Source organism: Heterodontus francisci, chromosome 8 (assembly GCF_036365525.1).
Source record: "Heterodontus francisci isolate sHetFra1 chromosome 8, sHetFra1.hap1, whole genome shotgun sequence".
Classification (NCBI taxonomy): Eukaryota; Metazoa; Chordata; class Chondrichthyes; order Heterodontiformes; family Heterodontidae; genus Heterodontus; species Heterodontus francisci.
Window position 1 is genome coordinate 11,547,193 of NC_090378.1, and position 12,917 is coordinate 11,560,109.

The 12,917-nt window shown below is 47.5% G+C and overlaps 1 protein-coding gene across 1 annotated transcript in view; it reads left to right on the forward strand.

Moving 5' to 3' along the window:
• ttll7 (tubulin tyrosine ligase-like family, member 7) overlaps nucleotides 1-12,917 on the forward strand; it is a 323,437-nt gene that overhangs the window by 126,810 nt on the left and 183,710 nt on the right. The window contains exon 4 of the mRNA XM_068036341.1: nucleotides 4,457-4,597. Coding sequence (XP_067892442.1) covers nucleotides 4,457-4,597 — 141 coding nt within the window. The remainder of the gene's footprint in view (nucleotides 1-4,456; nucleotides 4,598-12,917) is intronic.

The following is a 12,917-nucleotide window of genomic DNA, read 5'->3' on the forward strand; positions in this document are numbered from 1 at the left end:
CCCCTCCCTTCCCCTGTCAGCATTCCGAAGGGATCGTTCCCTCCACGACACCCTGGTCCACTCCTCCATTACCCTCACCACCTCGCCCCCTTCCCACAGCACCTTACCTTGCAATCGCAGGAGTTGTAATACCTGCCCGTTTACCTCCTCTCTCCTCACTATCCAAAGCCCCAAACACTCCTTTCAGTTGAAGCAGCGATTTACTTGTACTTCTATCAATGTAGTATACTGTATTCGCCGCTCACAATGTAGTCTCCTCTACACTAGGGAGACCAAACGCAGATTGGGTGAACACTTTGCTGAACACCTGCACTGTGCCGTGGGTTGGTGTAGTATCATAGAAATTTACATTGCAGAAGGAGGCTCTTCGGTCCAGCGTGCTTGTGATGGCTCTCAGAAAGCACAGTCATGCTTGGGCCCACATCCCCACTTTTTGTCAGTAAGTTCCTCATCCTCAAATACCTGTTTAACTCCCTTTTAAAGTTATTGATAGAATTAGCTTCCACCACAATTTCATGTAGAGGTTTTCAAATCTCGACAGGACTCAGTGCAGTTCTGGTCACTGCATTACAGGATGGATCGTTGTGGAGTGGGTACAGAGGAGATTTATGAGGATGTTGCCAGGAATGGAGAATTTAAGCCACGAGGAAAGATTGGATAGGCTGGGGTTGTTTTCTTTGGAAGAGAGGAGGCTGAGGGGAGATTTAATTGATAAAATTATGAGGGATCGAGATAGAGTAGATTGGAAGGACCTATTTCTGTTAGCAGAGGGGTCAATAACCAGGGGGGCATAGTTTAAAGTAATTGGTCGAAGGATTAGAGGGAGTTGTGGAGAATTTTTTTCACCCAGAGCGGGGTGGGGGTCTGGAACTCACTGCCTGGAAGAGTGGTAGAGGCAGAAACCCTCACCACATTTAAAAAGTACTTGTATATGCACTTGAAGAGCTGTAACTTACAGGTCTATGGACCAAGAGCTGGAAGGTGGGATTAGGCTGGACAACACAGTTTCAGCTGGCACAGACATGATAGGCCAAATGGCCTCTTTCTGTGCTGTAACTTTGTTCTATTTTTCTAACTCTCTGAGTGAAATAGTTTCCCCTCATCTCCCCTCTAGATTTTTTGCCAATGATTTTAAATCTGTGGCCTCTGGTTGCTGACCTACTCGGCAGGGGGAAGAGTTTTTCTCTGTACAGTATCAGCGCTGTATGACTGCACCTCTGCCATCATCCCACAATTTATCTGAGTCTTATCTCTCCTCCCCTCCCCTCCCAGCTTGGCGTGCGGGCTTGCTGAATTGACGGCCTCAGTCTAACATCCTGCGCATGAAAAAAAAAAATTCTCCTCTAACATTCCCCACTGGTAATTCTCTAATGTAAAATGAATCTGAGATTGGAAGATGTGGTCAGGAGAGCACTAGTCACAGACACACACTATGGATTTCCATTAGAATTAAAATGACTGCAGACGTCTTTCCACCGCACAGTCAGAAGTGGCTTTTATCAGGCAGTAAGAATGTTAGCGATGCGAGGTAACATAGAGAAATGGTCTGCAGTTGGTGGCATGTTAGCGGTAGGAAGGGTAGGAGTCATATAAGAATATTAGTGCAGTGACCAGATGACATAGTCACGTGAGGGCCATTTGTCTCGGATTGCATGAATGTGGCTTAGAGCTGGCAATGGGGTCACCTTTCCCTTCTTTTCAGGTTGCTCCTTGAATGCAAGTAGGAATACCTCTGTCCATATCCTGCGTGTCTCTGGTGCGGCTGTACCTGTTGCCCCTACTCTTTTAAGAAGCAAAAGTACAGGCGAATCCCCAGTGGGAAACTCGTTACCCGTCTTGACTGAAGTGGGCCAAGGAAGGGGAAGCAGTTCCCCAGAAGAGTAGTTGGCCGGAGAGATAAAGATTCCTCAGAGTTTTTAAGTATCTGTTCTTGCTTTGCTCTTCAACATCTGCCCTTCCCCCAGGCTCTAAGAAGTGCCTTGTATGTGGGCCAGAATTTCGCTGATTGTAAACGAGACTTTATAAAAGTTGTCTAGTGTCAGTCACATCACCACATTGTTACTGCCATATTTAAATGCATTGATATTGCTGTAAGATTGTTCAGAGATACAGGTTGACTGGGAGCATTTGTAGAAAATATGGACTCTTCAGCCTTGAGATTTTCTGTCTTTCTCCTTTCAGTTTGGGCAAATGACTGTCCATCAATGTGAGACATTAAAGCCTGTGAAATTGTGAGCTGCAGTGAGGATATTGCTTTCATGGATTTTTAAAAAAATATTGATCAGGACCAAAAACACCAATCTCTGGGGAAATCACATTACACCATTCTATTTACAAGAAATGAACAGTGAAGGTTCAGATTTTCAGTGGTCATGGGTTTCTCTGTTGCTATAATCTTGGAATGTTGCAGATGTGGTCACAGCATACTTTCCTGGGGCCGAAGTTACAATGTGCGATTGATGTTAGTAACAAATCATGCACTGGGTCCTTTCATTATACACTCTTTTACCAGGGCAACGTGGCTGTATTGCTGGGAGGCCATTATAAACATGGTCAGATGGAATTTCCCTGCAGTGAAGGCACCTTGAGCCCATTTACAATAAATTAGTTAATAGCTTTGTAAAAATAGAGAACAAATACATTTCATACGATTATGCTAATGTGTTTTTCACTAATATTGTGCAGGATTTTGCGCACTCATATGCCATCATTTGTACGTTAACTCGCACGGCTTCCATTCTCAGATGAAAGCCTCTTCCATATGTGGCCAAGAATAACACCTACACTGAAAGTCCAATGTGTGCGTCCCAAACCCTCTCCCCGGAGATGGATCCATATTGGCTGCATTGCCACAAGATTGAGGTTGAGAAACCTGTTACTGGATCATTTCTTATTGTACCGTTCTCTTCAGGAGCCTACGCCCCATTGTGTCGCCACCTCAGGACGCCCTGCTGATTGATCAAACCCTCATTACGGAATTGCCAATTTTCCATATATGGTAGAGGGGCTCCAAACATCTGGGTCAACCCAGGCACGCCAATTTTCTTTCTCCTGAGTTGTTGACCTGCAAATATCTGTGCAGGAGGACATCTACAGAGCATCATCTTCTTACCCACCAGACCCTGAGGTGGCCAGTTTCCCTCACCAGCCTCAGCCATCCCTCAAATTGCCAGCTCCATGCCTGCTCCAACCTGATTTGACCCTGAAATGATCACTCTGTGCTTAGCTTTGAGCCAAGCCCCGAAGCAGCCAGCTCGCAGCCCAGTACCTCCACCATTAGGGATTTGGACGTAGCTGCCAATCCAAACCCTGGAGGTCATCATGGAGAAGAAAGGCATGTTTTAATAGTTGAAGCAGGCCCTACAATGCAATTGGTGTCCAGCATTGTCCAGGGTGAACGACTAAAATAATGTTACCCCCATAGCCTATGCCGGCGGATGTTTGGTGGTTGCGGGGGGAGATCTAATGCCGATTTCAGGCCCTTTTCTGGAATTGGCACAAGCCTGACCACAGCATACAGTGTGCATACTGTGGTCACTTTTATCAGACACACAGCTGCCAAACCAGTGGTGCCTAAAGGGACCAAAAAAAGATGAGTATGTGTTTGTATACATGTTGAGAGATGCAGCCCCCGTTCGATTATTTAAGGGGACTGCTCCTCACTTTCCAGCTCCACTTCCAACCCTCCTGATCTTTGGCCACCCAGTGCGGAGAGGGACGTGAACTTAGGCTTGGCCAAGGTGACTATGAATAGGTCCAGGGTGGATGTGGCCTGGGGGCTGCTCTGATGAGTCGCCTCTGCACCGCAATCCTGGAGAGGGATAATGGTGTTGTATGCCAACATGCTGAGGCCTTGTGCAGGCGGTGGGAATCACAGAGTGCTTTGCGGACATTAATACTATAATTTATTTTATAACTTTCCCTTTGTTTTATTCAAAGTTATTGAAGAAAAGAAAGACAAATTATTTTACTCATCTTTACATGGAGCCAGAAGAAGCAGATGTGCTCCATGTTGGAGCTGCTGGTCACTTCTTGCCCCCCACTGCCTAAACCCCCCACTCTGCCCCATCATCTCCCCTCCTCTCCGCTCACTGGTCTCATCATAGGTCCAGTTTCATGCGACTTCACTGGCAATCTCCATCTTGCTCCACTGCCGGTCAACGCAGGACTGGAGTCGTCAGAAAGCCAGGTAACATCCTGATGATGCAAGAAGACCAATTTTGCATGGAGTCTTCTTGTCCCATCAAGTTTCAGTGTATCAGCCACTGGGTTCAGTGCTTGAAAGTCAGGCATGAATCAGTATCTAGACCCGTTTGCTTCTACTGTCCATTTTGAAATTGGATACATTACATACGCTCGGTATTTTTGAACTGTGTGAGATAAAGTTCCGAAACCTCCCTATGTTGCCCCATCAGTATCTTGAAACTGCTGGCTGTATACCTTTTCTTTTATTCAGATGTTCAAGGAACATCCAGTCTGACACTGAAGAGCGGACTGCCATTTAAAAACACCGGAGTTGGGAAGAGAAACATTAGAATGAAGAAAAAGAAGAAAGGAGCTATCACAGCTAATTTCACTGGCACTAAATATCAGATCGGTAAGAAAATTGCTCACTTACAGATTTGTTTTGTAGTCAAGTCAGGAAAATGTCTTCACTGAATGCATGCCACTTCATTAGAACCACTCTTTCCCAATTCACTGGAAGCAGTAAGCTTATTATAGAGTCATAACATCATCCAACACAGAAGGAGGCCATTCAGCCCATCATGTCTGTGCTGGCTCTTTGGAAGAGCTATCCAATTAGTCCCACTCCCCTGCTTTTTCCCCATAGTCCTGTAAATTTCTCCTTTTCAAGTATTCATCCAATTCCCTTTTGAAAGTTACTATTGAATCTGCTTCCACCACCCTTTCAGGCAGTGTATTCCAGATCATAACAACTCTCTGTGTAAAAATATTCTCCTCATCTCCCCCAGTTATCGTAAATCTGTGTTCCCTGGTCACTGACCCTCCTGCCAGTGGAACTGTTTCTCCTCATCTATCCTATCAAGCCCTTCCTGCTTTTGCTTTTGAACATCTCCATTACATCTTCCCTTAACCTTCTCTGCTCTAAGGAGAACAATCCCATCTTCTCCAGCTGCTTATTTATTTTATTTAGAGACACAGCACTGAAACAGGCCCTTCGGCCCACTGAGTCTGTGCCGACTAACAACCACCCATTTATACTAATCCTACATTAATCCCATATTCCCTACCACAATCCCACCATTCTTCTACCACCTACCTACGCTAGGGGCAATTTACAATGGCCAATTTACCTATCAACCTGCAAGTCTTTGGCTGTGGGAGGAAACCAGAGCACCCGGCGGAAACCTACGTGGTCACAGGGAGAACTTGCAAACTCCGCACAGACAGTACCCAGAACTGAACCCAGGTTGCTGGAGCTGTGAGGCTTGGTGCTAACCACTGTGCCACCCAAAACACACTTCACGGAACTGAAGTTACTCATCCCTGGTACCATTCTACTAAATTTCCTCCATACCAAGGCCTTGACATCCTTCTGAAAGTGTGGTGCTCAGAATTGGACAGAATGTTCCAGGAGGGGCCAGATCAGTAATTTTATAACGATTGTTATTTGCATTAACTACATTATCAGTTCTCGTTAACAGATTGGATCTATTGTTTTGCCATGTGAAGGAGCATAAATGCCTAGCTTTGGGCAAACTTCTTTTTTCCTCCTCCTCTCAACAGTTTCAGGCAGACGGAGAAGAGAATCTTGTGTAATCAGAAAGGTCACAGACCTGAAACGTTAAATCCGTTTCTCTCTCCCCAGAGAGTATACTCACCTGCTGAGTATTTCCAGCACTTTCTGTTTTTACAATTGGCAACATTTTCCTCAGTTTGAGACAGAAGGGTTCAACTTAGTGCACAACCCTGCGTATACTCGATTGATTCAGTGCACCCAGTTGACTGCTGTGTGTGCCTGATTGATTGTTTCCATCTGAATTCCTTGTGTACATGCATGTGAACAAATGAATGAGGAGCAGGAGTAGGCCACTCGGCCCCTTGAGCCTGCTCCGCCACTCAACAAGATGATGGCTGATCTGATTGTAACCGCAACACAACATTCTCACCTACCCCCGATAACCTTTCACCCCCTTGCTTATGAAGAGTCTGTCTACCTCTGCCTTAAAAATATTCAAAGACTCTGCTTCCACTGCCTTTTTGTGAAGAGAATTCCATAGACTCACGACCCTCTGAGAGAAAATAATTCTCCTCATCTCTGTCTTAAATGGACGACCCCTTATTTTTAAACAGTGACCCCTAGTTCTCGATTCTCCCACAAGAGGTAACATCCTTTCCACATCCACCCTGTCAAGACCCCTGGAAATAAAAGTCCAGGCACTTCATCCTGAGCTCTTCTGAGCTCAGCTCTAAATTTAGGAATTGTTGACATTTATTTGACTTTGGCAATTTACATACAACTGCAGATACCTTGGGGTGTATCTGGGTAATGGCCTCTAATGGGAAGGTCAAGCTGCAGACCCCAGCTCTAGGCGAGGGTTTATGGATGTCACTGGCTATGCCAGCATTTATTTCCCGTCCCTAGTTGCCCTTGAGAAGGTGGTGGTGAGCTGCCTTCTTGAACCGCTGCAGTCCATGTGGTGTAGGTACACCCACAGTGCTGTTAGGAAGGGAGTTCCAGGATTTTGACTCAGCGACAGTGAAGGAACGGTGATCTCGTTCCAAGTCAGGATGGTGTGTGGCTTGGAGGGGAACTTACAGGTGGTGGTGTTCCCATGCGTCAACTGCACGTGTCCTTCTAGTTGGTAGAGGTTGTGGGTTTGGAAGGTGCTGTCAAAAGAGCCTTGGTGAGTTGCTGCATTGCATCTTGTAGATGGTACACACTGCTGCCACTGTGTGTTGGTGGTGGAGGGAGTGAATGTTTGTAGATGGGGTGCCAATCAAGCGGGCAGCTTTGTCCTGGATGGTGTTGAGCTTCTTGAGTGTTGTTGGAGCTGCACCCATCCAGGTAAGTGGAGAGTATTCCATCACACTCCTGACTTGTGCCTTGTAGATGGCGCACAGGAGGTGAGTTACTCAGCACAGGATTCCTAGCCTATTAGTTTAGTTTAGAGATACAGCATTGAAACAGGCCCTTTGGCCCACCGGGTCTGTGCCGACCATCAACCACCCATTTATACTAATCCTACACTAATTCCATATTCCTACCACATCCCCACCTGTCCCTATATTTCCCTACCACCTACCTATACTAGGGGCAATTGCTAATGGCCAATTTACCTATCAACTTGCAAGTCTTTGGCATGTGGGAGGAAACCCACGCAGACACAGGGAGAACTTGCAAACTCCACACAGGCAGAACCCAGAATTGAACCCGGGTCGCTGGAGTTGTGAGGCTGCGGTGCTAACCACTGCGCCACTGTGCAAGCTGCTCTTGTAGCTACAGTATTTATGTGGCTGTTACAGTTCAGTTTCTGGTCAATGGTGACCCTCAGGATGTTGATAGTGGGGATTCAGCAATGGTAATGCAATTGAACATCAAGGGGAGATGGTTAGATTCTCTCTTGTTTGAGATGGTCATTGCCTGCCATTTTTGTGGCACGAATGTTACTTGCCACTTATCAGCCCAAGCCTGGGTGTTGACCAGGTCTTGCTGCATCTGGACATGGGCTGCTTCAGTATCTGAGGAGTCGTAAATGGTGTTGAACATTGTGCAATCATCAGCGAACATCCCCACTTCTGACCTTATGATGGAGGGAAGATCATTGATGAAGCAATCGAAGATGGTTGGGCCCAGGACACTACCCTGAGGAACTCCTGCAGTGATGTCCTGGGACTGAGATGATTGTTTTCCAACAACCACAACCATCTTCCTTTGTTCTAGGTATGACTTCAGCCAGAAGAGGATTTTCCCCCTGATTCCCTTTGACTCCAGTTTTGCTAGGGCTCCTTGATGCCATAGTCGGTCAAATGCTAAAGGCAATCACTCTCACTCCATCTATCGGATGGTTGTGGGACTGGCAGAGATTACACAGATAGGGAAGGGCGAGGCCATGGAGGGATTTGAAACAAGGATAACAATTTTAAAATCAAGGCATTGCTTAACTGGCAGCCAAAGTAGGTCAGTGAGCCCATGAGTGATAGGTGAACGGGACTTGGTGTGAGTTAAAACACAGGCAGCAGAGTTTTGGATGACTTCAAGTTTACGGAGAGTAGAATGTGGAAGACCTGCCAAGAGTGCATTGGAATAGTCAAGTCTAGAGGTAACAAAAGCAGGAATGACTGTTTGTTTGAGCAACAGCTAAGCTGAGGCAGAGTTGGGCAACTTTCTGGAAGTGGAAAAAGGCAGTCTTAGTGATAACATGGATATGTGATTGGATGCTTATCTCGGGGTCAATTATCATACGAAGGCTATGAACAGTCTGTTTCATCCTCAGACAGTTGCCATGGAGAAGGATAGAGTCAGTGGCTAGGGAATGGAGTTTATGTTGGGGACCAAAGACGATGGCTTCAGTCTTCCTGGTAATTAATTGGAGAAAATTTCTGTTCATTCAGTGCAGTACGTCTGACAACTTAAAGACAATGGACGGGTCGAGAGCGGTGAGGTAGAGATGGGTGTCGTCAACATCATGTGAAAACTTATCCTGTGCTTTCAGATGATGTCGCCAAGGGGCAGCCTGCGGATGAGAAATGGGAGGGGGCCAAGGATAGATCTTTGGGGGACACCAGAGGTAACAGTGTAGGAATCGGAAGAGAAGCCATTGCAGGTGATTCATGGTCTACAATTAGATAGATCAGAATGGAACCAGGTGAGAGCAGTCTCACCCAGCTTGACAATGGTGGAGAGGCATTGGAGGAGGATGGTGTGGTCAACCATGTCAAAGACTGCAGACAGGCCAAGAAAGATGAGGAGGGAAAGTTTACCTTGGTCACAGTCACATAGGATGTCATTTGCGACTTTGCTAAGAGGCATTTCGGTACGGTAGCAGTGATGGAAACCTGATTGGAGGGATTCAAAGATGAAGTTCTGGGAAAGATGGGCACAGATTTGGGAGGCGACAATACATTCAAGGTCCTCACAGAGGAAAGGGAGGCTGAAGATGGGGCAGTAGTTTGCAAGGGTAGAGTTGTTTTTTTGAGGAATGGGGTGATGATGGCAGATGACGGACTTGGATTTATAGTGGAATGAGGTTTGGCCTCCGGGGAAGCCATAAGCAGATCTTCTATCCACGCCCCCATCCATATCAAGGGGGCCTTATCTGCCGGGGTTCCAGAGTGTCCTTAGGAATTGTCCCCATTAGAGACGGTGCACCATGCCAGCTAAAAGTTGGCAAAATTTTTTTAAAAGGCCACAAACCTTTACCAGATCAAGGCAATTAACCCGACACGGGATCAGTTCCTAGAGTCTCCAGGGCCCAGAGGCTCCATTTGTAATATAGATTTTCTTTTGCTTCGCAGGGCTTGTGGGCACCTCAACAGAAACATCTGTCAGACGGGTTGGGGGAGGCACAGCTGAAATGCCTTGGCACAATACGCTTGACTCAGACACGTACATGAGCCTGCCCCCAGGATTTGGGTCTCCCAGTGGTTTTTTTTTTTTTTTAATTCATTCATGGGATGTGGGCATCACTGGCTAGGCCAGCATTTATTGCCCATCCCTAATTGCCCTTGAGAAGGTGGTGGTGAGCTGCCTTGAACCGCTGCAGTCCATGTGGGGTAGGTCGACCCACAGTGCTGTTAGGAAGGGAGTTCCAGGATTTTGACCCAGCGACAGTGAAGGAACGGCGATATAGTTCCGTCAGGATGGTGTGTGACTTGGATGGGGAACTTGCAGGTGATGGCATTCCCATGTATTTGCTGCCCTTGTCCTTCTAGTTGGTATAGGTCGTGGGTTTGGAAGGTGCTGTCTAAGGAGCCTTGGTGCATTGCTGCAGTGCATCTTGTAGATGGTACACACTGCTGCTACTGTGTGTCGGTGGTGGATGGAGTGAATGTTTGTAGATGGTGGGCCAATCAAGCGGGCTGCTTTGTCCTGGATGGTGTCGAGCTTCTTGAGTGTTGTTGGAGCTGCACCCATCCAGGCAAGTGGAGAGTATTCCATCACACTCCTGACATGGGCCTTGCAGATGGTGGATAGGCTTTGGGGAGTCAAGAGGTGAGTTACTCGCCTCAGGATTCCTAGCCTCTGACCTGCTCTTGTAGCCAGGGTATTTATATGGCTATTCCAATTCAGTTTCTGGTCAATGGTAGCCCCTAGGATGTTGATAGTGGGGGATTCAGTGATGGTAATGCCATTGAATGTCAAGGGGAGATGGTTAGATTCTCTCTTGTTGGAGATAGTCATTGCCTGGCACTTGTGTGGCAGGAATGTTACTTGCCACTTATCAGCCCAAGCCTGGATATTGTCCAGGTCTTGCTGCACTTCTACATGGACTGCTTCAGTATCTGAGGAGTCACGAAAGGTGCTGAACATTGTGCAATCATCAGCGAACATCCCCACTTTTGACCTTATGATTGAAGGAAGGTCATTGATGAAGCAGCTGAAGATGGTTGGGCCCAGGACACTACCCTGAGGAACTCCTGCAGTGATGTCCTGGAGCTCAGATGATTGACCTCTGACAACCACAACCATCTTCCTTTGTGCTAGGTATGACTCCAGCCAGCAGAGGGTATTCCCCCTGATTCCCATTGACCTCAGTTTTGCTAGGGCTCCTTGATGCCATACTCGGTCAAATGCTGCCTTGATGTCAAGGGCAGTCACTCTCACCTCACCTCTTGAGTTCAGCTCTTCTGTCCATGTTTGAACCAAGGCTGTAATGAGGTCAGGAGCTGAGTGGCCCTGGTGGAACCCAAACTGAGCATCACTGAGCAGGTTGTTGCTAAGCAAGTGCCGCTTGATGGCACTGTTGATGACACCTTCCATCACTTTACTGATGATTGAGAGTAGGCTAATGGGGCAGAAGTTGGCCGGGTTGGATTTGTCCTGCTTTCTGTGTACAGGACATACCTGGGCAATTTTCCACATTGCAGGGTAGATGCCAGTGTTGTAGCTGTTCTGGAACAGCTTGGCTAGGGGCGCGGCAAATTCTGGAGCACAGGTCTTCAGTACTATTGCCAGAATATCGTCAGGGCCCGTAGCTTTTGCAGTATCCAGTGACTTCAGTCGTTTCTTGATATCACGTGGAGTGAATCGAATTGCCTGAGGTCTGGCATCAGTAATGTTGGGGACTTCAGGAGGAGGCTGAGATGGATCATCAACTCGGCACTTCTGGCTGAAGATTGTTGCAAATGCTTCAGCCTTATCTTTCGCACTGATGTGCTGGGCTCCCCCATCATTGAGGATGGGGATATTTGTGGAGCCACCTCCTCCAGTTAGTTGTCTAATTGTCCACCACCATTCTCGGCTGGATGTGGCAGGACTGCAGAGCTTAGATCTGATCCGTTGGTTATGGGATCGCTTACGCAGTTTGGCATGCAAGTAGTCCTGGGTTGTCGCTTCACCAGGTTGACACCTCATTTTGAGGTATGCCTGGTGCTGCTCCTGGCATGCCCTCCTGCACTCTTCATTGAACCAGGGATGGTCTTCTGGCTTGATGGTAATGGTAGAGTGGGGGATATGCTGGGCCATGAGGTTACAGATTGTGGTTGAGTACAATTCTGCTGCTGCTGATGGCCCACAGCGCCTCATGGATGCCCAGTTTTGCATTGCTAGATCTGTTCGAGATCTATCCCATTCAGCACGGTGATAGTGCCACACAACACGATGGACAGTATCCTCAATGTGAAGGCGGGACTTCGTCTCCACAAGGACTGTGCGGTGGTCATTCCTACCAATACTGTCATGGACAGATGCATCTGCGGCAGGCAGATTGGTGAGGACGAGGTCGAGTATGTTCTTCCCTCGTGTTGGTTTCCCCACCACCTGCCGCAGACCCAGTCTAGCAGCTATGTCCTTTAGGACTCGGCCAGCTAGGTCAGTAGTGGTGCTACCGAGCCACTCTTGGTGATGGACATTGAAGTCCCCCACCCAGAGTACATTTTGTGCCCTTGCCACCCTCAGTGCTTCCTCCAAGTGGTGTTCAACATGGAGGAGTACTGAGTCCTCAGCTGAGGGAGGGTGGTAGGTGGTAATCAGTAGGAGGTTACCTTGCCCATGTTTGACCTGATGCCGAGGCTTCATGGGGTCCGCAGTCGATGTTGAGGACTCCCAGGGCAACTCCCTCCCTACTGTATACCACTGTGCCACCACCTCTGCTGGGTCTGTCCTGCTGGTGGGACAGGACGTACCCGGGGATGGTGATGGCAGGGAGTGGGGATATGGGGAGTGGGCAGGAAAGTGGAGTTGAAGCTGAAGATCAGCCATGATCGTATTGAGTGGAGGAGCAGGCTCGATGGGCCATATGGTCTACTCCTGCTCCTATTTCTTATGTTTTTCTTCAGGTAAGCTCCTCTGACAGTGCAGCCCTTCCTCAGTACTGACCCCCCCCTGTTGTAATTGTATCTGTTATTAGATCTTTCACTCTCCTGAAAGCCATTGACTTTCTGCGGGAGAACAGTTGCATTTGCCCTCCTTTGCCTGACCCAAATGCTCTGTTCAATAAATGTTCATACCTGTGGGCTTTTAGCTGCTTCAGTCCTCAGGTAGTGTAGTAGAGGTACTGCAGAGTTATCAGGAGTGGGAACCCTGGCTGATTTTCTGATATCTTAACTCAAGGCCAACTGAGGTCTAATCTAGTGCCCTTAGTGTCTTTTCGACTGAGATGGACGTTCCCAGCACAGGTCATAGATTCAACTTGGAGACTTCTTGGTCTGCATTGCCCAGCTTATCTCCTTAACAACCTGAGCCATTGGGGAGCTGATGTGTATTGTAAGGTTTGTGCAATATAGATCCTGTA